Here is a 26,170-nt window from a genome sequence, read left to right as displayed (position 1 = left end):
GAACGCTTTAGAATTTCAAGACAGGTGCCCCTACATTCCTCCTGTCGTTCAACAAGAACTACACATGGCCCAGCTGCTGGAGGAGGTTCAGGCCATGCTACACAAAAAGGGGCAATAGAACCATTCCCCCAGCACCTACAGGGTTCCGGAGTATACTACAGATACTTTCTCGCAAGGAAAAAGTCATGAAGGTGGCGACCAATCATAGACTTGCGATGTCTCAACAAGTTCCTAAAATCCCAAAAGTTCAGGGTGGTCTTGTTGCAGCATGTGCTCGACCAGCTGGAGGAAGGGGATTTTCTGGCAACTCTCAACCTGGAAGATGCATACTTCCACACCCCCATTCATCGCAAAAAATGGATGTTCCTGCATTTTGTCATCTAGGGGCAGCATTACCAATTGAAGGTTCTTCCCTTAGGCCTGAAATGTGCTCCGAGGGTATTCATCAAATGCGCTGCTCCAGTAGCAGTGCATCTATGCCGCAAGGAAATCCACATCTATTCATACCTGGATGAATGGTTCATCCGGTCCCAGTCCCACTCCCACACACTGGCAACCCAGCACACAGCAGAGACCATCCAACATTTGACTTTGCTAGGATTCTCGATCAACTATCCGAAGTCCTGCGTAGTACATCTCAGAACGCACTGTTCGTGGGCACCTGGCTCAACAGTGTATGATTCCTGGCAATTCCCTCAGAAGAGAGGGTGAAGGCCATCCTGGGAAAGTTCCACGGCTGTCCACAGCATCGGTTACAATAGTCTGGTCCATCGAATCTCTGCTAGGGATGATGTCTTTCTGCAACCATCTGGTTCCCTTTTGCATGCTCCAAATGCAACCCCTCCAAGAATTTCTGTATCCCAGGTGGCAGTGGGTCACTGACACATGGACAGACAAGAACACTCTCAATTGGGCATTCCATTAAGCTCTCCAATGGTGGTCATTTCGGCCACACCTCACGCAAGGAGCTCCCTTGCAAATCCTTCCGTACCAGGCTACAGTCACAACCAATGCCACTCTGCAGGGTTGGGGAGCCCACACAGGATATTCTCACGCCAAAGGACTCTGGCTTCCAGAGGAAAAGGTGTCCGACGTAAACATCCTGGAACTGCGGGCAGTCTTCTGGCCCCTCTGGTCGCTCCAGCCTCAGCTGCAGGGAAAGGTGTTGCAGATCTTCACAGACAAAACCACCGCCATGTTTTACATCAGAAAACAGGGTGGGACGCACTCCCTGTTCTCTCCCTGGAAGCCCAGTGTATGGCACTGGGCCATTCTTTAACGCATGTTTCTCATCCTGTTTCACCTGGCAGGCATCAAGAAAACCATCGCTGACTCTCTCAGCAGGGAGTTAAGATCCTGCCGCGAATGGGAGCTTCAGCAAGCGCAAGAGTCTCTTTAGCAAGTTTGGTCTTCCCCAGATGCACCTCTTCGCGATAGCTGTCAAGTGTCAGAAGTTTGCCAGCAGATATCCTCAGCCGAGGAGTCTAGGTGGATGCCTTCTCGTTCCTCTTGGAGGGGCTCTTCCTGTACTCCTTCCCGCCAATTCCTCTTCTGCTATGTGCGATCAACACACTCAGACGTTGCCACTGCAGGATGATCCTCATCGCTCCGGCGTGGGCGAGGCAGGCCTGGCACTTCGACCATCTCCATCTGTCAGTGGGTCCGGCCATCCAACTAACTCCACTTCCCGACCTCCTCTCCAGAGAAGGAGGATCAATCCTGCACCCCGACCCGGTGTTACTGAGCCTCACGGCCTGGCTCCTGCAGCCTTAGAATTTTCACTCTGTAAACTGCCCTTGGACTGCAAGAAAATCCTGGCCAGGGTCAAGGTCCCCTCTACGTTGACTTTCTACAGCCACAAGTGGAAGCGCTTCACAGTAAGGTGCCGGGTGCAGAAAATTGTGCCACTGCGTGACACTGCTCCGCAGCTCCTTCTGTACCTGCTATCTGGCCAAGGCTAGTTTTGCCCATGCCTCTATCAAGGTCCAACTGACCACCATATCCCGGTACACACGGGCTCCTGGCAAACTCTGTGTGGTTGCACATGATTATTGAGGAGCACCTCAGGGGTTTCTTCTGGACTTTCCTGCTGGTGAACACTCCCGCCCTGACTTGGGAACTGAATGTGGTCCTGTCTAAGCTCATGGGGTTTCCATTTCAGCCAATGCATCCTGCCCTTTTAAAGTTTCTGTTGTGGAAGACCGCCTTCTTGGTGGCTATCACATTGGCCAGGCGGGTCAGGGAGATACAAGCACTCTCCTGTAAGCAGCTTTATTTGTCCTTCCATGCAACTAAAGTGGTTCTGTGAACTCGTCCTACCTTCATGCCGAAGGTTCAGTCGGACTTGCATCTCAACAAGCCTTTGGTTCTACCATTTTTCGTTGCAAACCTGCCTGCTTAAAGGGTATTGCATTAGTCCCATGTGGCACGCACGAAAACCTTTCGGATGACATCGCAGCTTTTTTTGAATTTTGGACCTGCCTAAGGCTTCCATCTCCAGGTGGCTCTGCGGCTGTGTCATGCATTGCCATCGTCTGACCAACAGACCGCTTCCAGGCCAGTCGCGAGCCCACTCCACCAGAGCTATTGCAGCGGCGACAGCGTTTCTCTGGTGTTCCCATGCTCGAAATCTGCATGGCTGCTACGTGGCGGGCGATCCACACCTTCATGAAATTCTACTGTGTCGACAGGGATTCCAGGGAAGAGTCCCGGGTAGGCCAAGTGGTGCTAAGCAACCTGTATGTTTGAGATGAATCTGTTCCAAGTGTAAGTGTATTGCTTCTGTGAGCATTGCCACCTCCCTTCGTTGTGTACATTTACTGCTGTGTAATCGTATTCATGAGCATGTGAATCCATGCAAGAAGGTACAAGTTACTTACTGGAACTCTTGTGCTCTAGCATGGGTCTTGCATGGAGTCACATGCAAACCCTACCTCCTTCCCCCTCTCTGGCTCTACTTGGTTCATACTGCCACTTTACGTGTGCTAGCAAATCAGAATATGGCTACCAGGTGTGTGGCTTAGTAGGACGAGTGCCGTTGGCTGGGGGGAGTATTACCCAAAGGACACTGATACGTTATAGAGGAGACGCACGCAGTTTAAAACTAAACTGCTTTCTTTTTACCAAGGATTCCCAGCCTGATGACGGGGAATGTTCATGAGCATGTGAATCCATGCAAGACCCATGCTGGAGAGAGTAACAGGTAAGTTCTACCTTGCGATGTATGCATAGACACAAATTTTTGTTCTGTTTTAGCGGATGCCTGCTGTGCTTTGGGCTCCAGTCCACGATCAACACTCTTGAGCTTGTTTGACAAGGAATCCTGCTCCATGAGTGGATTAGCGAATAGAGCATAGAGCGAGCAGTCAACTTTCATTGTATACAGTACTAGCTGGGGTACCCGCTGTTGCCCGTGTCCTGATCGAGTGGTGTCTCATGTGCCCTGGAGGATGTTGCTCTTTTCCTCATTTCGCAAAGTCTTGCTTCAGTTTTCTCTGGCATCTCGTTTGCCCTGGAGACAGTTGCTCTTGTCCTCTGGTCGGCAAGTCGTGCTGCTGTTTGTTGTGTTTCAGAAGCTCTTGATATTGATTTTCGCTTTGCATCAGATGGAGCTTTTCCAAGCGATGTTCGTTTTTTGTCTGGCATGTTTCAGTCACTCAGTGGCTTCAGCACATTTGAGAAAATGTCCAAGAAAGATTGATTGATTGTGCTCTCTTCTCGTGGATGAACTTAAGTAAATTGTAACCTTGCCATTACACATATTTAGAGTGGCGTGCTAAAAAAAAAAGATTTTTTTTTAAATTCCCTTTAAAAATGCTTTAATGAACACTTTTGATCTGTATACAGTAGTAATACGTTTCAAAGGAATAACCAACACATCAAATATTTTGCTTCAGACACAGTGAATTTTTTGTATCCAAACATAGACTACAATCTTGCCCCAGACAAATGAGAAATTCATGCAAAATTTGGTAGCAGTGGGTTTGATGGTGTGGATTTGTATAGCCGGACAAACATACACACATGCATACATTCAGCTTTATATATTAGATTCTATGCAAATCTTTCCTGGGTCCGATTTACTCTGGCTTTCTCCCCCTAGCAGTACTCCCCCTTTGCAAATGGCATTGTGGGGAACTTTCTCTCATTTCTCATGCAACTTCTAGTGGGCTACACTAAGGAAGTCTTTCTGAAAGGGTGTCTGCAAACTATGTTGTGTGGCTACAAACGGGAGATTCGTAGAGCTTGACGATGCCCCACATGCTACCACCCTGGTTGAATCACATAGCTCTTGGCTTCCCTGACCTTCAGAGTTTCCTTGTCCCCCTGTTTGATCTTCTCACAGGTGACTCAATCACAAGACCAGAGCTTTGGAATGTGACAAAATTAGCCACAATTGACTACATGTAAATATTTGTCATTGGTTGCTTAGGCAATTCAGACATTCCCAAATGTTGCATACATTGTTTGGTTTGAAAAGATTTACTGCCTTTGCCTGTTTTCTGTGTACATCAATTAATGGCTTACTATTACAGAGGTTCACAAGCTATGTGCTTCATGTGACAAGCTCATCATTTTGTTTGTAGGTGGTTCTTTTTTAGATGGATTTCTAGAATCTGACCTGGTGTACGGATTTTAAAAGGCCACCCTAGTTATAGTGAACAGGGAACTCTGAGAGGTTAGCCAAAACCCAATCAAGTTAAACGTGGAGAGCAGTCCAGACTATCGTCAGGAGAGTTTGCTTGGGGTCAGGGGTACACAATAAGTCCACTGTGTGAAGCACACAATAATTCAATTTAGACAGGAATGTATAAAAATACAAATATTTGTGATGCAGTGAAGATGGAACCAAGTCACAAGTGATATTCCTTAACTTCAGCAGTCCCGTCCCTAAGAAGAATGGGGCCTTCTCCCCAGAATTTATCTGTAGCAGGTAAGTTACTTGTGTTGGTGAATGTGAAAAAGAAGAGATGCAACCAAGTTACTAGGTAAGTAAAATGTGTTCTTATCTTTCAGATGGTACTAGCCAGGTTCGACGACGAAAATGTAATTGAATTTTAGGATAAAAAGCGACTTGTACTCAATGTTATTTTATGGAGGACAAGGGAAGAAAAATGCTTTGCATTTAATTACCCCCTGACTCCGATTTCTCAGGTGACTTGATGGGTCGACTGGGGGTTGCTGGAGGTTGGATTTCCCGCTGTTGGTAGCAGTGAGAGGCGCCCAGGAGCTGCAGGTGCAAGGATTCTTCCTCTCAGGTCCAGGTGCTGAGTGCAATCCTTGGCAATGGAGAAATGCAGGATTCACTGATGCAGCCCTCTTCAAGACACTTCACAGGATGGTGCAAGGTGAGTTCCAGCAACTGCACACAGACAACAACAGATGTCCTTCCAGTCGTGCTTGTACTTCCAGGACAAGATCTTTTGCGGCTGGGATGCTGAAATTCGGCAGGAAGGCGACTTGTGCAGCAAGCTGGTGACCACCAAAGTTTTGGGTGCAACCGTGGAACAGCAACGGTTATAGCGAGATAGCCCACTGGAGAGCTGGACAGTCCACCGGGTGGTCAAAGAAACTTCCAATGGTTCAGGACAGATGGATCCTTGTGAACACGTTGTTAGGGAGAATTCTCGTATAAGGCTAATTTCCCAAACCTAGTGAGTCCCCCTGCAGCTTTGCTTGATTTTTGGGGTTTGTGCTTTTCTCCTGCTAAGAGCGAGACTCTTTTCCTCCCACTCTTAGGCATGATTTGAGGTATGTCTTTGACTTTGTATGTGCTTATGGGCTATGGGGCTTCTTTCTCCATAGGGTATCATCTGTTTTTGTGTATGTGTTACACAGCACCCTCAGTGCAGTAACACAGGGGTGTCATAGTGACCCCCAAACATAGACTCCATACCCTGGGACTGACTACTGTCTCCCAGGGTATGTAAAGTCACCATTGACTTTACTAGTCCTAAATTGTGAACAGAACCAGTACAAACCATCATATTGTGGGACTACTGGAAGGGGTTAATTATATTGCCCCTGGGTCTGTTTTCAAGGGGGCACTGTCCAGTCCCCCCTTGTCGAGTTTCTGGCTGGTGGCAGTGGTTACCATGTGAAATATTCCACCGGAATATTCTCTATGGGATTTTCCCATTGATTTTAAACACACCACTTTTTGGTGCAATGTTAAAGATACCGCTGGTTTATTTATTTAATATTAAATCACCGGTTGGGTCTTTTTGCCAGAACTCTTTTCTAAAATGCTGTTTGTGTCCATCTCTGTAACTCTAACCAAGGTCGAGTCCTTTGTTCCACTTTTTGGCAGGCTTCTCCACAGAAGCCCTCCAAATGGTGCCACTCTTTCTGCGTTCCACAGGATGTGTGGGGAGGGGAATTGGCACCCTGGACTGCGTTGCCTTAACAACCCAAGTCGCACTCTATTCTGATTGGCCCAGTGGTGAGCCGGCCGGCTCAACCACTTAGCATGTTTGAGTGACAGCTACGCTGTTGAATGGGGGTTTTTCTGCATAAAAGCAGGGCCTTTGGAACTGGAACTTCAGATGTCGCCAAAGAACCTAAGAATCCGAAGAGGGAAGAAGCTGAGCCATCTGCAACGACGACACCACCGGTGAAGCCCTGCTGCAACAAACTCACCACTTTCCCAACGACAAGAGAAGATCTGCTGGACGAGTCTTCTTCCTCTGAGCTGGTGGGACCAACCAGTTCACCCCTTTTGCCTTCCAAAGACGTCTCTTGGTCAAATTGCCCGTGCCAAGCACCCCGGCGGCCGGATAGCCAAGCTTCACCACTTTGACCGCGAATAAAAGGAACGCACCTTTTACCGACGAACTCCGCGGCTGGCTTCATCCCTGTGCAGTGCATCGACTCCACGTTCCTCCTCGACGAGATCCTCTCTTCCCCTGGTCGAAACAACAAACTGCAACCACTGCCAGGAACAACTGCCACCGCTGGAGCTTCCTCTCTCTTTAAGGTACTGTGTCCTGCCTGGCCTCCCTTTCTTTCGGTTTGCCCAAGGTGACCCTTTAATCCTTGGCTTTCCAACTGGGTTGGCCCCAGACCTTCTAACATTAACTTCTTGAATCACCCCAACCTCTTTTGAACATTCTGCAAAGACTTTTAGTGCATTTTAAACCGTTTGATCCTGGGCACATTTCGCTTTGCTCCATTTAAAGTGGGACTGGCCTATGAACTTTGGCTCTTTGGTATACTCCCTTTATTCCCTTGCTGATAACTCCTAAAAGTGTTGGGACCTGGTTTATTTCTATGCTCTGCCTTTTTCTCTTCCTTTAACCTAACTATTGGAGTGCCATCTAGGTTACGCACTCACATCTGGTTTAACAAATTGTGGTGTTTTAACTCTGACTTGTCTAATAGTTATCAAGGGAGGTGTGTATACTTTATCTGACTGTGTTTTAACTTGCTTTTGATTTAGAGTGCTAGTATTGCTAGTATATTGCCTAAAGTGTGTTTTAAATAAATATGTATTGTGTATACTCTATATACTGCCCTACTCTTCTTGAGAGAGGTCTGACTGCTCAGCCACAGCTACCAGGTAAATCTGGGTGGTGTAGACTGCTACCAATTGGGTTTACTGCTTACTCCTGTAGTCTTAATCTTTTTGCAGTGTTCCCCAAGGGAACTGCACAGGATTCTGCCTAACACACGTTGAGGCTGGTTGGTCCCACCAGTCCAGGGGTTAAAGCACTGCACAGGGCCTTCGCAGATCTAGTCCAATAGGGCTTTACTGGGTCAGACGCAGGAAGGGATGCCAGGCCACTTCAGGAGTCTTGTTCCGCTCTCCATTTGTTCTTCCACTAGGGAATCTTGGCTCCAATGCTGATCTGAAGAAATGGCCGCAGGAGTCCTCATCTTACCCAAAGTCCAGCCTGGAAGCAATTCCAAGCCCACCAATGGTGAGGATCTGCACCATTCATACAGCCAGCAGTTGTCCAACCAGGGACAAGTATTGGTTCCTCGTGTTACTAAAATATGAAACTTCTTGCGTTTGGCCTATAATAACCTGGACGGTTCTGCTTTTTAGTGCAAAGTGGACTATCACTTACACAATGTGCTTCGTTTTGAGGTAGATTATGTGCAATGACGCTTGCCGCTCTATTCTTCTACTTAGCATAGCAAACTGCACTGTTTTCTTAGCTTCCTTATTGTTACAAGCATATGTACAAGCGTTAGCTGGTTGAATATCTTCATCCTGCTTTCAGTTTAAACTCCCTTGTATTTCTACAATGTTCTCTTATTTTAGTTCCACAATGTCTTTATTCATGGTGTTTTGTCTCTGTGTCATCCTTGGGTCGTCATATCTTCTATGGGTGCGTTAGTTCAGACCCTTGTGACGTCACCAGTCGTCTTCCATTAAGGACTTTTTGTGTTCTTCCGGCAGAGTACTTAAATAATCTTCATTTTGTTTCTTTTGCTGGTAGGGTTTTCTTAATGGGTACCTTACTGCCCATGGTTGTCTGGTTATTGGTACTTCAATAGGTATTGTTCTTCTGATAGGTACTGGGCAGAGCCCTACTGCGGCTCTCTGCTGGTTTATCTGCTCATCGTACGTCACATATTTCGGTGTGAACGTTTCTGGTACTTCAAAATGGGCGACTGGAGTGCAGGCTATATTTGGGACCTCCTCTACACTCCCCCCTCTCGTCGATTCATCAACCACTTCCACTTCCTCCTTTGGGTTCATCTTACTTGGCTCTTCTGTATTCATTTTTATTTCATCTTCTGGGTTCATTCCCTCTTCATCTTCTGGTTCTGTACATGATGGCTTGAAGAAGTGCCTTTTTGGCGTCCATATCTTTATTACCCCTCTCAGGGTTCATGCTGTCCTTACGTGTTCATCTTTGTTCCATGTCATCAGCTAACATTGTCCATTGTGACTGCAATAAATCCATCTTCCTACATAATTCCTGCGTTTCCTGGGATAAATAAACTTTGTACCTTCTGGTGCATGCTTGCTAGCCTTCACAAAGTCTCTTATTTCTTCATCAGAAAGATCTCTGGGCTTCCATCCTGGTCTGAAATCAATCATGATCTTCATCCCTATGGCTTTCTTCGCAGTCATCTGGCATTGTGAGATTATTATCTTGATAACGCAAAATCCTAATAATATCATCACTAGCAAGGATCCCAGGAACTTGAATGCATCCGCCATCTATTGTGGAACTCATGAAAACAGAGATCTCAAACCAGCTGTCATCATCAACTTTGTCGGTTTCATTGATCATCTGGTTCTGCAGGTTTGTCAGCATACCTATAGCTTCTGTTAAAGTTCAATTTTCCTTGTCGTGAGAAGGTATAAATGTGCAACACGATTCTCCTATTTTTGCACAAACTCCTCCATCCATAGCTGTGATCATGCCAAGGACATATCTGTTCTGGAGAGTCATCAGTCGGATGGCTCTTAACTCTTCCTTGATTGCATTGAATCCTTTTATGGTCGTGTTGATGGTCTGCAGCAACTCCCATCTGGTTATCTGCAACCATTTAGTATTTACTCCAACTTGGATTCGCGGCATGAAAATTGTCGTGAACACTGATGAGGTGAGGCTGAATAGCCTGTGCTCATATGGGATTGCATGAAAAGCTTCTTCTGATTTGGCAGAAAAGTAATTCTCTCTTTTCATTCTATTCAGCCGTTCCACAGATCTCTTCTTCCTCAGGTGAGCATCTGTTTTTGGAAAGCTGTCGACGTTTAGGTCACTTTTCAGGATTACTAGTGCTGGAACGTGGACATTCACAATCGTGCAAATGCCTCCCCAGTTCTTTGGCAGTCCGATGTATGCTTTGGTTCCACATGCCCAATAATGATCCATAATTACTGCAGTGCCATGAACCATTCCTGGAGCATCAAAAACTCAACCACAGTTCTGGTTTTCTCCCATCTTTCTTGTGCCGTTATTTCTGAAACAAAGTTTTTGGCTTTCCAGTGGCACTATCTGCGAGGGTCCTCCTCTGTCTTCGACCCATGTCAGCAGCCTTGCAATTTTTGGCCATAATGGCTTGCAGCCATTCTGCACAGTGTCAACAGTTTCTTTGTAGAGTCCAGTGATTATCCATGCTCTACAAATCACCACTCCTTTCTCCCATCTGTCTGGTGAATCTCTGTTCCCCAAATCTGCATCTGGGCTCTGTTCTTCCATTTTCAAGCCTCTTCTGGAGTTTTTCCTTGGATGTTTAGTCTCGGGTTCACTTCCCATCTTATTTCTGCTCCTTTAACTCCAGGCCTCTCGTACGTGATCAGATGATTCCTAGTATGAGCTCTGTTTCTTGTCTTGATGTCTTGAACATAATCATCTTCATCGGGATAGGTTTTTTCAGTTACCCATATTAGGGAGGCGTCACTCCCCATAAACTGGCCTCTAGTCTTGCACATGGCTACGTGTGAAAGACAGTGTGCTGTCTGGGCATCAATTTCTACAGCCACGAAGATTTTGTACTTCCACATGCTATATGGTAGGAGTGCACAAACAAAGCATTCTCCTTCAGAATTTCGTCTTCCAACTTCCTTCATGTGCTGGTACCAAATGTTGTTTCCTAGGTGTGCTGTACTATCCAGGTAATCGTTCAGTTCATTGTCGTCTTCATGCACGCTTCTCTTGATTCTTAAGGTCTTTATGTAGTTTGCTATCACTACATCTCTGAATGCATCTGTGTGGCTTTTTCTTGCTGGAGGGTTCCCAGGCATACTGGCCCATGGTGTAGGCCTCTTCCTCTGCGCCATTTGAGTGGACAGAAGTCTGGCAGCTCTTTTCCGTTCTTCATGCATTTTTTCTCTGCTGCGTGCAAATGCCCATGCCAGGTATATGGCTGTACTGTGGAATTGGTACTTGTCCCTTGTGTTGGAACATATATGCTTGGCAATACAGTCTCTGCGGTTTTATTTTTCAGTTCCTCATGCAGTTTCCTTGCTCTGGCTATGTATGGGAATAGCAAGTCTACTAACATTTGTGTTTGTGCAGAGAGCTTCTCCAAGTTGGCTTTTGTTTTCTTAATAGTTTCTGATATGACTGCTTCTGAAAGAAAGAAGTGTTCACAAATGATAAGTCAGGATGTTATAGCCAGGGATCTCCCAGCCCCATGTTTTTGAGCATGGGACAAGGCAGGACTCCTGAGCGTAGTACACTCTAGATTCTTTCCCAGCACGAGACAACAGTTCCGTTCACGGGCATCAGGATCTTCGGTGATTAAGTCTCTTTTCTACAAAAAAGTCTCTTTGCCTCTGAGGACCTTATGGGTTCAAAATCACAAAACAAAAATTCCTTTCTGGATGTACGGTGGGGGATGGCTTTTCACCCCTAGATCCCCCTCTTCCAGGCTCAGACCCCTCTCGAATAGCAGCCTCCTTGTCGGGTTCACTACGGCTTTTATTCCAAAAGATTCCTCCTTTCGCATTTACAAGTCGTAATGTCTTTTTAAACAATCCACTGTGGACATCCATCCATTGGGTTCACTCTTGTTCACACAATGTTCATTGGGGCATCATGCTTTGCCCCTTTCCGTTGGCATCCCTCCGTCAGGTTCACTCTTGCCAACCACACAGTTCCTTCTCTCTTCTCACTATGCAGGTTTCCTCTCCCTTAGATTTCCAAGTATGTGCCGGTCAAAGACTTTCAACTGGACAGGGGTTTTTGCTGGACCCCTGTATGACCAATTTGACCTTTTCCTTGCAGCTCTCCTAGGGCCTTCTGGTATTGGTAGTTTCAACAATAGGGGAATCAACCTGAGGCTATCGAATGAGCACCCTTGGGGTGCAGGACCCCTCTGCAGCTGTTTTTCCCCTTAATTTGCCATTCGGAACTTTCGTCCAACACAGTTTGGTTTCTTATCGGTTCTCCTGTCGACTCACCGGCTCTGATGAACCGCTTGGCTTTTCTTGTCTCTGGAGTCAAGGACGGTACCACGGTAGCACGCGTCTCTCCCTGTCTCCCTGTTGATTAGCAGTGTAGGAGCGCTTTGTGTCCAATTGACATCTGCTGCAACACAAGCTGGCTATTGTTCGCGGTCTTATGATTCCTTTCACAAAGGCTTTGTGGGTCTGTGTCGAAAAGGGCAAGGTTGCTGCTCCCCTTGTCGCACCTTCGGTTCTCGCCGCTTTTCTCCTGAACTGCCACCCTGGGATAGCTGTCTAGTTGTGCGGTTTGCTTTACTCGTAGTGTGCTCTCGTGCTCCACCTTTTATCCCTGTGGGGAAGGGACAGGGCCGTCAGGTGTGTGTGGTTCTGGTGATTGGGCTGACTTTCCCTGACCCGTGTGTTGGGACATGTCAGGTAAACGGCTCTAGTGTTAGCCTGTTGTCTTTCGTGTTGTAAGAAAGAGTTTGTGTCAGAAATGGGGGAGGTATAGTGTCTGAGTATCCCGTGTGGTAGGATGGGGAAAAGGTGTTATAAGAAGGGGGTTACAGCATCTCTCCTGTCGGTGCCCACTTTCACTCCCGAGGACCCCCCCATTCAGGTGATCCTCCCGCACTAGTCCACCCCCAGGAACTGGATCCAATAGCGATGGCTGTGTCCTGGCCACCTGGATGACAGATCCCCGGCTACTAGTCAGGGAGACGCCTTCAGGTTTCTCACAGCTAGCCCCAAACAGGTACCAGGGTTGCTGGGACACTTGGTGGGGCTCTAAAAAAGGGGTGAAAGCAACGAGGCTCGGGTCTGGGGCCGACACCCACAAGAAGGAAATGTCATCAGTCATCTTCATAGTCGCAGTACCTGGCAGGTTAGTGAACAAGGTCTGTCGCACTACCAGCAGAGAATCCTACAGGTCTGGGACCCACACCCATAAGACTGGGAGCCAAGCCTACGTTGGGGAGAACTGTACAAATCATAGAAAGAGGCCAGGGGAAGGAAGTCATTCCCCCTGGTATTGTGAACTGTGCCAAATCTGTAAAGAAGTAAGGGGAAGGGAGCCATTGCCCCTGGTATTGTGAACTGTGCCAAAACTGTAAAAAGGCCAGGGGATGGGAGACATTCCCCCTGGTTTTGTGAACGGTGAAGCCTGAGAAAAGGCCAGGGGAAGGGTGACATTCCCCCTGGTGTTGTGAATTGTGAAAGTAAAAGCCAAGAGAGTGTGAGAACAAAGCCAAGGAAGTCCAGGGAAAGGGGGACATTCCCCTGGCATTGTGAAAACACTGAGAGCAAGATATCTAGAGAAGTGAGGCATTCTCCAGGAACCAAATGTTATGTTATGTCACTTGGCCTTTATATAGCGCCTTAAATATCATTGGTATGACCTCAACGCGCTGGTAGGTTGAACGCCCTCGGGAACCGTAGTTCAAGTCAGTGCAGAGAGCGAGAGTGTCGTATGGTGTGTGGGTGCACCCGGTATGTGTGCAGCTGGTGTGGTTGTTGGATGATAGGTGCTTCATAGCAATAGGTGTGGTGCTGAGGAAGTCAGTTGGATGTGTTCAGTCTGGTGGGTGGACATCCAGACTGGGTTCTGGCTGCGTTGGGCCTGAGGAACGCCTGAGCTAGCCGGAATGTGCTCAGCTAGCTGTGTTTTATTAGAGTGATGAGGGGTTTGTGGGGTAGTGTCTGTATGTGAACAGATAGGCCGAAATATCAGGGGTATAGCTGTGTTCTAGTTGAGTGATGGTGTATAGAAGAGAGTAAGCGTAGTGGTGCGATATGGTGGTTATCAGTAAAAGCGCCTGCGACCAGTCACTTGACAGGACGGGGTAACAGATATAGCGACATAGGGATACATAGGGACAGGGACAATACAGGTGTAAATGGGGATACAGATTTCTATCTAGATGCGATGCAGGCTAGAGTTCACAATTTCATCTAAGTAGGGCACTTGCCATCATACACATCCCTATCCAGATGCGACGCAGGCCAGAGTCCACAACTTCATCCAAGTGCGGTACATGCTATCATTCACATTCTAACTAGGTGCGACGAAACAACTATGAGCGATAAGGAATGTTGATATTTGAACTGTAACTTTTTTTTTTTTTGTTTGAACTGAGAACGTTACTGCTTTGGAACCTTTGTTTTATGCCTTGTAAAGGTATTGAGACCTGGGCAAGGGAGTCATTCCCTCAGGTAAATATCCCACCTAACAATTGGAACTGTGATCCGTTGTCCATAAGAAGGAAGGCATTCTTCTGGACCAAGAAGATCCACTACCTCTTTAGTTTAGTTAGAAATTTAAGGGACAGAAGTAGGTTTTTGACAGAGGATTGTGTACTTTTGATTTACATGGACATCCTGACAGAGTTAGGGAGATTTAGGTTTTCTCTTTATTTCTGGTATAATAAAAGGGTATGCGAACAATAATGCCACCTGTGTGTTCATCTCCCTTAATGCAGATTGTAAAGAAATGTGTTCAATTAAAAAAAAAAACTACTGCTCATCACTTGTGCCAAGCCTGACTGCATGTAATTCACATTGTTAAAAATGCATGACAAAAAACAAATATACTACTCTACCTTTTATAAATTCAAGCATGAGCATTATACAAGTTCTGGTTCTGCACAGACATATTTCTGACAGCTTTACTGAATTTCTCTCCTGTACTGTTCAATTGGCCTTTTATGGCTCGTCTTTGGGAATACAACCCTTCAAACTCCTGGGTTGTTACATGGAAATTCCCCTCTTGGTAGTCTTCTACTGGTTTATAGTGTGTTTTAGAGCTGTATTAAGCTTCTGAGTATTTCCTTTCACTCATCACATGCCGTAGAATCCCTGGCTTGAGTCTTCTTCACAATGTTAGTGCATCTTGCATTTTTCCGATCCTAGAGGGCAGACTGCCAATTGGTCCTTGCAGTGGTCCTAGGTAATGGGGAACATGAGGGGTCTTCGCTTGGTTACCCCATATACATATCTGTCATGTTGTGCAGTGGTGGATGTCGCCAACCAGCATACTTTTGGGGGCTCTGTTCCATCAACCGTGGCAACCGGTCTCTCTGGTGACAGATGATTACTTGATTTATTGGGCAGCTCACTGCTTATGTATTTTAATGAGCAGCATGTGGCAAGACCATGAGTAGTACTTTCATATCAATTTCCTGGGGCACAGGGCAGTTCATCTGACACAGCGGTCTTTCTTTCCATTAATCAGAGGCTCGCCTGTCCAGGTGCTAAATACTATACTGTTGCCAAACATTACAGCAACAAAAGGGGGACGTGTGGGGCCACACAGAATATGCAGAGAAACCATGCTCCTGTGGTTTTCTCAGTGACGGGGGCTCTACTGGAGGGCAATCACTACAATCAAGAGGAGCCACTTGGTCGGCTGTTCAGGTTGTAGCCTGAGGTGGAGCTGAATGTGGATATTAAGGAGATTTTTTCCAGGTAAACCGTGAGAACAGGAACTAAAATTTCTTTTGCTCTAGGGATTTCCCTTTTAAGGCACACTCTGAGGGATGGAGTATTATAAACCAATGAGCATTCAAGCTGGTGTACGCAAAACACAAACAGTGGTGGCTGGAAGGTTTAGAATTAATCCTAACCTCTGGCATTGCTCTGGGCACCCTCCAGACCCTCGTTTCTCACCTGCCAAGCCATTAGAAAAGACTATATGCAAATCAGGCTTGGTTCCCGTCCCAAAAGGGGCAGTCTAGTCCAAACTGCTTGGTCACATCCTTTCTGCATGAGACCACAAGCATCCCGAAACATGTTTCGGCCTTGTTGGGCCTCATCAGTGAGCAGCAGCTTGGGTCTCTAGGACCAGCAGGCACAGGACCCATGTCTTGGCATACCCCCACTCGGGGTGACTTACGCAAAACAAAAGAGGTGATGGTTGGAAGGTTTGGAATGAATTCTAACCTCTGGCATTGCTCTGGGCAACCCTCAAGACCATCGTTCTTGACCTGCCAAGCCATTACAAAAGGGTAACGACTGTATGAAAATCAAGCTGGGTCCCACCCCAAAAGGGGCAGTGCAGCCCAAACTGCCTGGTCACATCCTTTCTGCACGAGAAGCTGGTGTAAGCATTTCCAACTTTCCAGCTGATTCATATGGTACTGGGTAGGCTGAATTAAGTAGAATAAGGCAACAATGATTTTCATAGCTCCGGTCAGGGTGCAGAGGTTTTGGTATGCAGTACAGCTGAAGATGCTGCTGTGCCCTCCTTGTAAGATCCCATGGAAAGAAGATTTTCTGTTGTAGACAGCAGTTCACCTCCATACCAGGCAGCTGTATCTTAATGCTTGCAGATTGAGAGTGTGTGGTACCAGAACCACAACCTCTCCAAGGAGCATCCTGTGGTGAGGTTATTTGCATGATGCCCATCCACAAAGCCCACCTTTACTTGTCACTCATGCAGGTTTTCAGGTTGGTTGGTGTCAGAAGAGACACTGAACCCTTGATGTGGCACGCTTGGGTAGTTTGTGTTAACCCTGGCTAAGACGGGCCTTAATGTTGGTATGCATAAGGAATTCTGAAGAGGGGTCATACTGTTCAATTTCCACTCTAATGCAGCTCTAACAAATGCCTTTTTACCGGAGCCCTCATTGTGCCTTTGAGAAATCCTAATCTTGTCTTGATGTTTCTAATGGCGGGTCCATTTGAACCCATGCACACATGCCCCTTGTGTCTGATCAACTTTAAGTTGCCTTTTTAGTAGCGGTCACTTGCACTTGTCGGATACATGAGCTTCAGACTCTGTAAATTGCTCCACCTTTACCTTTGGTTGTGAATAAAAAAAAGTTATTTTAAGGGTCAGTTGCTCATTTCTTCCCAAGGTGGTTTGCAAATGTCAGCAAAAGATCCATCTTCCAATGATGTTAAGTGACAAGAGACCCATCTCATGTTTTATGATCTCCATAGGTTGAGTATGCGGCAACGTTAGAACTTTTTTCCAAAATAAGCCTTCTAGCTTAGTCCAGTATTTCATCCCCTTGTAGGTTCTGGATGCAGCACTGTATGTTACAATCGATACCACGTTTGCTTGTAGTAAATTAATACAGGCTTATAGGAACACTTTCCATATTTTGTATGCATCAATCTAGCCTGTGATACTGCTGTTTGAATTTCTCCTCTTAATTCGAGATGATATGGAAGGTCTGCTAAGTTATTGTTTGTGTTTAACCCAAGATAGCGATACTCATTGATTACCTCAACCATAGTTTGATGGAGCATCCACTTAAGCTAAGCTTTCATTTGTATTTTTTGCCTCCACAAATTAAGATTTGAGTTTTTTCCAAATGTGTGGATAGATGGTTCTTGAGAGCATAGTTTTGCAGCGTATATAGAAGATTTTGTAGCCCTTTTGGTGTTTTAGACAACAAGACCAAGTTGTCGGTGTATAAAAGCCACGATAGTGTACATAAGCCTAATTTAGGGGAGTCTGAACATACAGCTTTAAAACATGTGCCAATATCATCTATAAAGAAGTTAAATAAGGTTGCAGCAAGTATGCATCCCTGTTTCGGACCTTCGGATGTCATGATTGCTCAAGAGAGTTAGTCTTCTTGGGTTAAACAAACTTGGATTGAGGTTTTCGAATAGAATTGTGAGACGAGGGCCCGAATATAAAGGGGACATTTTGCTTTTTCTAGTTTGTCAAATAATAATTCTCTTGAAATAGAATCAAAAGCAGTTTTAAAATCAAGAAATGCCATGTATATTGTTTGTCCTGTGTACTGCCCTCTATATTTGATTAATGACAGTGCCAGCAGATTAACAGAGATCCCTAAACCAGGAACAAAGTCTGTCTGAAAATTATCCATAAATCCATTCTTAGACACCCAGCTAGTAAAGTCTCTCAGCAAGTTTTGGGGAAGTTGACAGTCACCTTTTTTGATAATCGGGATGATTATAGATTTTTTCCAGGTAGGTGGAATTTGCCTATTTTGTAGTATATTGGAAAAAAGGCTAAATAATACATCAACCCAATCATCGGGATGCGCCTTTAACATTAGGTTTGTAAGACCATCTGGGCCAGGGGCTCTGGAACCGCTTAGTTTAGCTATTTGAAGAAGAACATCATCTCTGTCAAAAATAAGTTTATCTTCTGTGTTCCACAACCCAGAAACTGACCACAGCTTTTAGTAGTAGTACCATAGAGCTCCTCAAAATACTGAATCCAACTTGTTTCATAAACGGCATTGGTTTGGAACGGCACCTGATTTTCATGAAAGGCTCTGTTTAATGTAGCCCAAATCTGGCTGCTGTTCGTAGATGCAATAATATTCAGCATATGCTCGCCATCTTTTTGTAACATCAGAGCCTGGTGAGATTTACACCAATTGCGATACCTCGTCTTAAATTTGCGAATTAAAGGCAATCTTTCAGTCAATTCATAATGGGCAACTGCTCCCATTTGATTCTGCAATTGTGTTTTTTTATTGCTTAGTTCAAGATCGAAAACATGTTTATGCTTAAAGCATGGTTTTAAATTGAATGATGGTTGTAGTTTGAATAAATTCATAATAGCAACCTTCCAAATAAGCTAGATCAGGATTGAGTTTTAGATTCTGATTCAATATGTGTGTGTTAAAATGTGCTAAGGAGACGTCTGTCCAACTAAATCTATTTCTCCATCCTGAAAGGATCAATTTAGCTGGATAAAATTCTGTATCATCTAACAAGGTTTGCCATTTCCAGGTGAGTTATAGCATATTATGATCCCTCTTAGACTGATTTAGAACCTCATAATTTTCAATTATGTTATAAATATTTCTTTAAACAAAAATATAATCTATGGTGGTTGATAAATTATCTCTCTTCCACATTGTTGTAGGCGGTTTATCCCCTTTTAGTGTCCCATTCATCATGAGGAATTGCCTCTCTTGCAGTAGTGCCAGCCATTTCTTGGTGGCATCAGTTAGATTTGCTTTATTAGATGGCATGCAATTGATATTGAAATCGCCTAGCTGCTATAGCTGTGTTCTTAGAGCATATTACGCATTAGACCAGATTTGTATCCATAATTTCACTAATACAGTATTATTATCTCTACAAACTCTACCTGTGATATATCGCTAGATTGCATATCTTCCAAAATGTGACCATCGCTAAACACATTAACAATGCTAGATCTGCTTAGCACGTATTGCGGACACGGAATAAGTCTGCATTGTAGAATCAAAGTGTGATAATTTTTTAAAGTAATTGCTGTATTCAATCTTGTTGTTGGATTAACAGTAATCATTTGTTCACACACTGAATGTAGCTTTTTTTTATTATTGCTAATGTTTAAACTAGGCGCAATAGTTTGGATGTTATTAGTTAGACAGGGATTTAAAGGTTCTATCTGGGAGTTCTGATGAACCGATGCCATACAACTTCCCTCTATTTCTTTCCTTCTCTGTTGAAGTGTTATAACATTTTCTTTACTTTGCCACAATTTAAGAGTGCTCATCTCAATATCTTCATTATTAAATCAGTATTGGATTGTGGGTTGGTTGGTATCAAGGGTTTGAGTCTGCAAAGGTCTCAACTGCTCCATTAACTGGGCGGTTTCAGTCAGTTCATACAGAGGTTCAGAAAAGTCTGGTTCTGTCTCTGTCTGTAGATGCTCCAAAACAGGCATAGATCTTTGAATGCCTCTTTTCATTCTTACTATTTCCTTACTTTTTTAATTGTTCTTAAATTAGATTGAAATCTCTGTTTATCCGGTGGTGTTCGAATTTGTATGAATTTTCTTGAACCTAGTTGGGTCCCCCTAGGTAAAGTTCTCTGATTCTTAGACTTTTTTTTCTCCTCGATAAGGTTTGTTCTTTTTTTCATTTTTGTGCTTAAAAAATGTCAGGTAGGTTTTGCTAGATTCAAAGTTGGTTCAAGAGGTTCCAGCTCTATTTCCTGGCCTTCGTGACTTGACTGTTCGCACAATGTTGCAACATATGCGACTTCATCAATTAGAATGCAAGATGTTAATCCCTTGGGAGGGAAAATTGCCAAAGGTGGAGAAGGTGAAGATGCAGTTGTTCATATTTCCAATTGGGGGTACACCTGTAGTCTTAAGGGACCTTTTATCTAACTGATACTATATAGTTTATTTATCAGTTCTGTTTGAACAGTTAGTTTATTATCTAACGCCACATATAATTTGGCTAATGACATTAGGGCAGTGTTCATGGCGGTCAAAGTAACTTCTATCAAGGGGGCAGGCTCCTTGTTGTAGTTCCCCTGCCTCCAAGGAGTTGGGTTTACATAGGAAGCTGATGAACATGTAGAGGATTCTAAAGAGTTCCTACATAGTATGGATGATTGAGATAAGTCAAGGCGACTGAGAGGGGAAGCAGGACTCAGTCGATTCAATATTTGTGTGTCAGGAACTAAAACGACTTCTGCAGTGGATTGCTCAGAGGGAGCATTATTAAGAGCTGTTTCCTCTTCTTCCCTTTCTATTATTGTTTTATTAGGTGTTTCAGGTGATGCAGGAGCAGTTAGCTGTAGGGACTAGAGCGTCAGTTCCAACATTCACATCATGTAATTTACAATTACTAGCAGTTTGCTCCATTTCATGAATTTGAGCTACAGCAGTATTCGGATTAGGAGTATTTGCAGGCTTTCCTAAAAGAGCACCTGCGACACACACATTTTACTGATGGCGGATTGCTAATTTCACCCTGTTTTCTTAGGGCACTGGGGTGTTGTTCCACGGCTGACAAAGCATCCGTCATCAGGGTTTCAGAGATCTCGCTAAATTCTATTAATAATAATTTACTTTCCGATCCACTCCGCACTTGAGGTTTCATATGGGGTGTGTGTCAATCCACGCACGCCTTTTCAGCGCATTTAGTACTAAAAAAATGTCTCATATCAGATGTTAACGATTTTGCTGGTCTGCGTTTTTCAATAGTAGGAAGTAAAGTGTCATCATTCTTATTTTCCTGTGGGGTATTTATTAGCATAGGCGCTGGTCTATAACACTTTTGTTTAGTCGGCATTGCTGTTTTTAGGGTGTATGAATAGCTCATAATGCAAGTTGCATCAACCAAAGTGCTAGTTACACTCTCCCGGCACCGCCGGCTAGCTGCACAAGTGGACTCGCAACTTCCTCTCTACAAATACGAACGTAACCAATTTCATGGGGGTATAGATGGTTGACTAAAGGTCCTTGCTTACAGTTACCACCGTCTAAAACTGTTCAGTGGCCTCTGACTGACATTGAATTAAAAAAACATGATGTTAAATTCAAATCAGATCAAAGCTCAGGCGATCAGCTCAAAGGCTTTGCCCGCAGTCACTGACCATTTATATGCCAGGCAGCTCCACACACTCCAAACTGCAAAGTAATTCAAACAAGTTCAGGCTCGCAACAAACGTGCGGTTCAAAGGCCTCAGCCTGCAATCACCAGCTGCTTATTTGCTCAATGGTACTTCACCATAGTGACGTCAATAGGCACACTCTCCAGATTCAACCACACCACAGTTACGCTATTAGGCACACTTTCCAAGCTCAAACTTTGGCACAGTGACATTTCTAGGCACACTTTCTAAATTAAACTGTACCACAGTGACGCCATTAGGCACACCTTCCAGACTGAACTCCAGCACAGTGATGTTACTTAGGCACACTTTCCAAAGTCAACTATACCATAGTTGCGCTATTTTCTAAGTTCAACTATACCACAGCTACGCTACTAGGCACACTTTCCAAGCTCAAACTTTGGCACAGTGACGCTGTTAGGCATAGTTTCTAAAATAAAATATATGAAGTTATGATAAGTTATAATACACAATAATTAAGGCAGGTTCAACATCAGTTCAAGCAAACGGTCGGCTCAAAGGTCTCAGCCCACACAGTCACCTGTCGTTTATTTGCTATGTAGAGCTTAACGCACTGTAATGCAAATTCTAACAGATTGACGTCAATTCAAACAAACGGTCGGCTCAAAGGCTCAGCGTGCAGTTACCGGCCGCCTATTTGTTCAATGGTACTTTGCACGTTATAATACACAATAATTGAGGCAAGTTCAACATCAGTTCAAACAAACGATGGGCTCAAAGATCTCAACCCGCAATCACCGGCCGTTTATTTACTATACAGTTCTGCCAGTTCTGAATGGCGTTGTTTCGGTGTTAGTGCTAGCAAGTACAGAATGTAATCAAGCACACGATCAACTCAAAATAGTATTTGCGCAGGGTCACTGGCCGTTTCTTTGCCAAGGACATCCACAAAATCTGGGCAGCGTCGGATCAAAGGTAGTTAAAAAAGAAGACAGTCGGCTCAAAGGCCTAAGCCCACAGTCACTGACTTTCTAATGTGTCTAGATAGTCCGCTTGGTCAGTTAGATTTATCATATAAAATTCAGATCAGATCGGCAGTTCTCACCTTTTTGCGGAGTAGTTAATGTTGAAGAGTTAAAATAGCTCTTGAAAATACTGCAAGAGCAGCCATCCTCATGACCAGACGTGCCGCTTCGCACACCAAACACTTAGCTTCACACTTTTCGCATGCGCTTCAGCGGGTCCGAGAATATATGGGAAGGTCCTTCTCCTTAAAGGGCAAGCAGCAATACTTCCAGCAAATAAAAGCAAAGTTGAAGTTGACAGCAAAGTATTGTGTTCGCAGGCAGGCAGGGATTCAAACACGGGTATCTCCAACACCAAACACATAGCTTCTGTTTTCCTTGTAGTCTTCCCTCCTCCATGGCTGTGTAAGTCTTTTAGAGATGAGGAATCTTTGGCAGGAATGTATCCAGTAGAAAAACAAGTTAATTAACTTCTGTTATGTTCTTAGTGATGGCTACGGTATTCCTCCCACCTTTTTTTCTAAAAACATTGCCTTCCAAATACTTTCACATTTCTTATGAGACAGCTCAACCCTTAATTGGCACATGTGACTTGGGGGAAAAAGGGTAGAACAGAGTAAGTTTAGACAATTCATGCATCTCCTTATATGTACGCACCAAGGACTTACCTTCTTGTCGTCATGGAGCTGCGTGGTGCCCCGTAGTGGCTGTTGGAAACTTTTGTTGGACTCTCCCTGGAAGACATTTCAAAGATGAGGACTTTGTGAGAGGAATACTGTATCCATCAGAAGGAACATTACAGCAGGTAAGTTACTTGTTCTTCTTCCTCGTCGGAGCCCGGGGGTCAGAAGAGGGTCCAGGCTTCCACAGTGCCAATCACTTACTAGATTTGAGGGATTCTTTGATGAAGGAGAAACTATCCCATTTTGGTTTAAGGCTATGGAATTTGGCTAATTTGATACTGCCCAGTTTGTCTAAATTTATAAAGTGGTTCTGACTTTAGCCTAGCAAGTTGGACACTTTTCCAGAGCTTGAGTTCATGGCTGGGGCCCTGCATCCAAACCAGAGGATTTTCTGGGTATTGCAGCCACCTCTGTAGCACTACAACAGGATGCCTTAATTGGAGCCTGGTGCCAATAAAGACACCATTTCCTTATAACACATTTCTGAGCCAATATTGGCATGATGGGCTAAGCCAGCATCAATTCTTAATTTCTCCAAGACACTGGCTAAGGAGCACAGGCCCTCAAGTCCAAACAGTTGTATGCTTTTGGGCCAAAGTATTTGCCGACAGGAGTTTGGTCCTGTGGACTTTGAGTGCCTAATGTTATTTGGCTTGCTATTCACTGAACTGGGGCATGGGCTGAGTAAGGTTCCACTAATTTGCCCCCGAACATGCATGGTCCATTTGTTGACCTGTCTGATGTAAGGAAGGGAGAAAAGTATATTTTTCATTTGGGTCTGGTGATGGCTGACTGTTTTGCCAAAGCTTATATTTGTATGATTAATCTTGGGGAATTGATTGTAGTGACACATCACCAGTGGATCTTAGTCCTGAAGAAGGCAGGGGCTCTGAATTATTCCTGTTGGGCCAAAATTGTAGCTGACTTTTTTAAGCATAATTCTTCGCACAAGTTCTCCATCTGTGCTGGGTCAGATTTCTTGATTCTCAAACCTATACTTCTGCCTCTGGGAATTGTTGCTGTGTTTCGCTAATAAAGGCCTTCAAAGACAGGATATACTGCACATGCATTCCAGCGTGCTTCTTGTAGTTGAGATCTAATGAAGGAAGCACCCTTGACTAGGTGATTATAACCACTCACACAAGGTACTTTTAGATTGGTGGTGCACCACTGCACTGACCTAGGTCGAGCTCTCCCCCACTAAGAGCAAAGGGACAGATGAAATTTTCTCTACACAGTTTGATAAATCATTTTTAAGATGGGCCTCTTCCTCATAGGTTATAATTAAGGTGATCAAGTGAAGTCACCTGACAGTTTGATCAGACCCATGTTGGGTCTGATCAAAGTACAATTGTATAAGGCAAGGAAATAGATTTCTGGGAGAGTGTTGTTTTTCACTGAACTCTATGAATTTTATGAGTATGATATTGGTTGTACACGGCCCAACCTGAACACAAATAAATACCCTATGTCTACTGAAAGTTGAATCCTGAATAGAACATGAGTAGAAGTTAAAGAAAGAAAAGTGTTTATTGTTAAGTGAAAAGAAAGGTAAAAGAACATTGGAATGTGACATCCCTTTAAGAAATACGACTCAATATTCTTCCTAGACTAAACCCAAATAGAATGTAGGAGATAGAAAAACTGGGAAAATTGATGTATTTTTCCAATAAAATAACAGTTAAATTGTTTTCTCTTTCTCTTTACACACCATTCTGGCTCTCCATATTTGAGATTCGTAACGCCTCCCTTTTTTATTTCATCTTAATGTATATTTTGGATCTTTTAGAGCTAAGTCACTTTTGTTTGTATTATTTTGCACTTGCATTTTTTCATGATTATATTAACACATACTGTTTTCTGCTTACCTTATATTTGCTGTGATTGATTTGTATACAATACACCTCTCCCTCTTTCTGTATATTAAATCATATTGAGTGTAGCATGAGCTGGCACGGGCGTATGCATTTTTAAATGCTCTGTTTTTTAACTACGTATATGCATATTTAGCCATCTGTGCCTTTTTATATGAAACTGTTACATAAATATATTTGGCTGTAAAAGCAAGTTTGATGGGGTGCTGTTTTGCTGATGGAGATTGTTTCTTTTCCAGCTTGGTGAACAGCAATCATTGGAAGAAGCCATCAGGATAGCCTCCAGGATACAACAGGGTGAATCTCCGGGGATGGACGATTAACCATTCCGCACGATATTGCCACATATTAGTGTATGGAATGATCACATCTCCTCTTGTCAACAAAGGTCCATGAAAACTATAGCACATAAAGACAAAGGATTTCAGTCAGCTTAATGATATTATGTGCACATTTTGTGCAAGACGGAAGGACAATTATGTTTTTTGCTTTGTGAACATTCTTCGTAAGATAGGGGCAACGTATGCAGCTGAACATTGTTTATATCCCAGGATAATAAATCAGGACTGTACAATGACATTTCATCTTACCGTTCTACCAAATCTCTGATAAAGAGTCTACGTTCAAGTGGAAGGCAAATAGCGAGAAGAAGTAGAATCCATTTTTTTAATGAATTTGTAAAATAATGAAGGCTTCCATGGAAATCTGGAAAAAAAGTCATAATGCGTTAATATTTTAAAAAATTCGCTGAAGGAAGTAAAGACTTAAAAGTCTTTTCGACAACATCCATTAAAAGCAACAGTACTACGACGCCTACATCTTTACGCTGTAACATCTGTTTGATACTGTTTAAAGAGGTGTGTTTTTACCTGACTTCTCTGCACTCACTGTAAATAGATTGTTAATGCTGGAAGTGTTTGTTTTATCCTACCATTACACTCGATTATGTAAAAAAGCCTTGGTTGTTCTATATATAAAAATATTTATTTTTTTCCTCCAACTCTTTTACTGAAAATATGTTTCACACTGTTGGTTTAAGAGGAAAATGTCTTGGATGTTTACATATTGTACTTTGTCCTTAACCGAAAATATATGTATATAACTGATTTCCTTACCTACACAGAAAAAATATAACTAACGTCCTTATTATGGGCAGGTTTATATATCGCAACTAGGGCACAATGAAAACACACAATAACTAGACTGAAATACTGTTCAGCATGTTAACTCCCTTCTTCAACAGTGACACCCAATCGTAGTGTTTACGGCTAGCATTACTACTTTGCCCCATATTGGTTCCTTCTATCTGCATCGGAATGTCAGTAAAAAGGTTATCTGAAATGAATAATGTGACTTTAAGAACTTTAGTGCAATTGTTCATCTGTCTGCCTAGTAGTTTGGTACAGGATTGTCTTCTATTGATGCTTCCTCGTTTTTGACAGTTTT

At 43.9% G+C, this 26,170-nt stretch overlaps 1 protein-coding gene across 4 annotated transcripts in view; it reads left to right on the top strand.

Moving 5' to 3' along the window:
• The window catches only part of ZNF143 (zinc finger protein 143), a 1,779,064-nt gene extending 1,753,340 nt beyond the window's left edge, over nucleotides 1–25,724 (top strand). For 3 of the 4 annotated variants that reach the window (XM_069623666.1, XM_069623668.1, XM_069623669.1), the window contains one exon: nucleotides 24,964–25,724. In XM_069623666.1, coding sequence (XP_069479767.1) covers nucleotides 24,964–25,047 — 84 coding nt within the window. In that variant the 3' untranslated portion in view covers nucleotides 25,048–25,724. The remainder of the gene's footprint in view (nucleotides 1–24,963) is intronic. The other variant, XM_069623667.1, reaches the window with a different exon arrangement.
• The last annotated feature ends 446 nt before the right edge of the window (nucleotides 25,725–26,170 follow it).

The sequence above is a fragment of the Ambystoma mexicanum genome, chromosome 11, assembly GCF_040938575.1.
Source record: "Ambystoma mexicanum isolate Mex_15411 chromosome 11, UKY_AmexF1_1, whole genome shotgun sequence".
NCBI classification, from domain to species: Eukaryota; Metazoa; Chordata; class Amphibia; order Caudata; family Ambystomatidae; genus Ambystoma; species Ambystoma mexicanum.
This window is presented reverse-complemented; position numbering and strand designations above follow the sequence as displayed.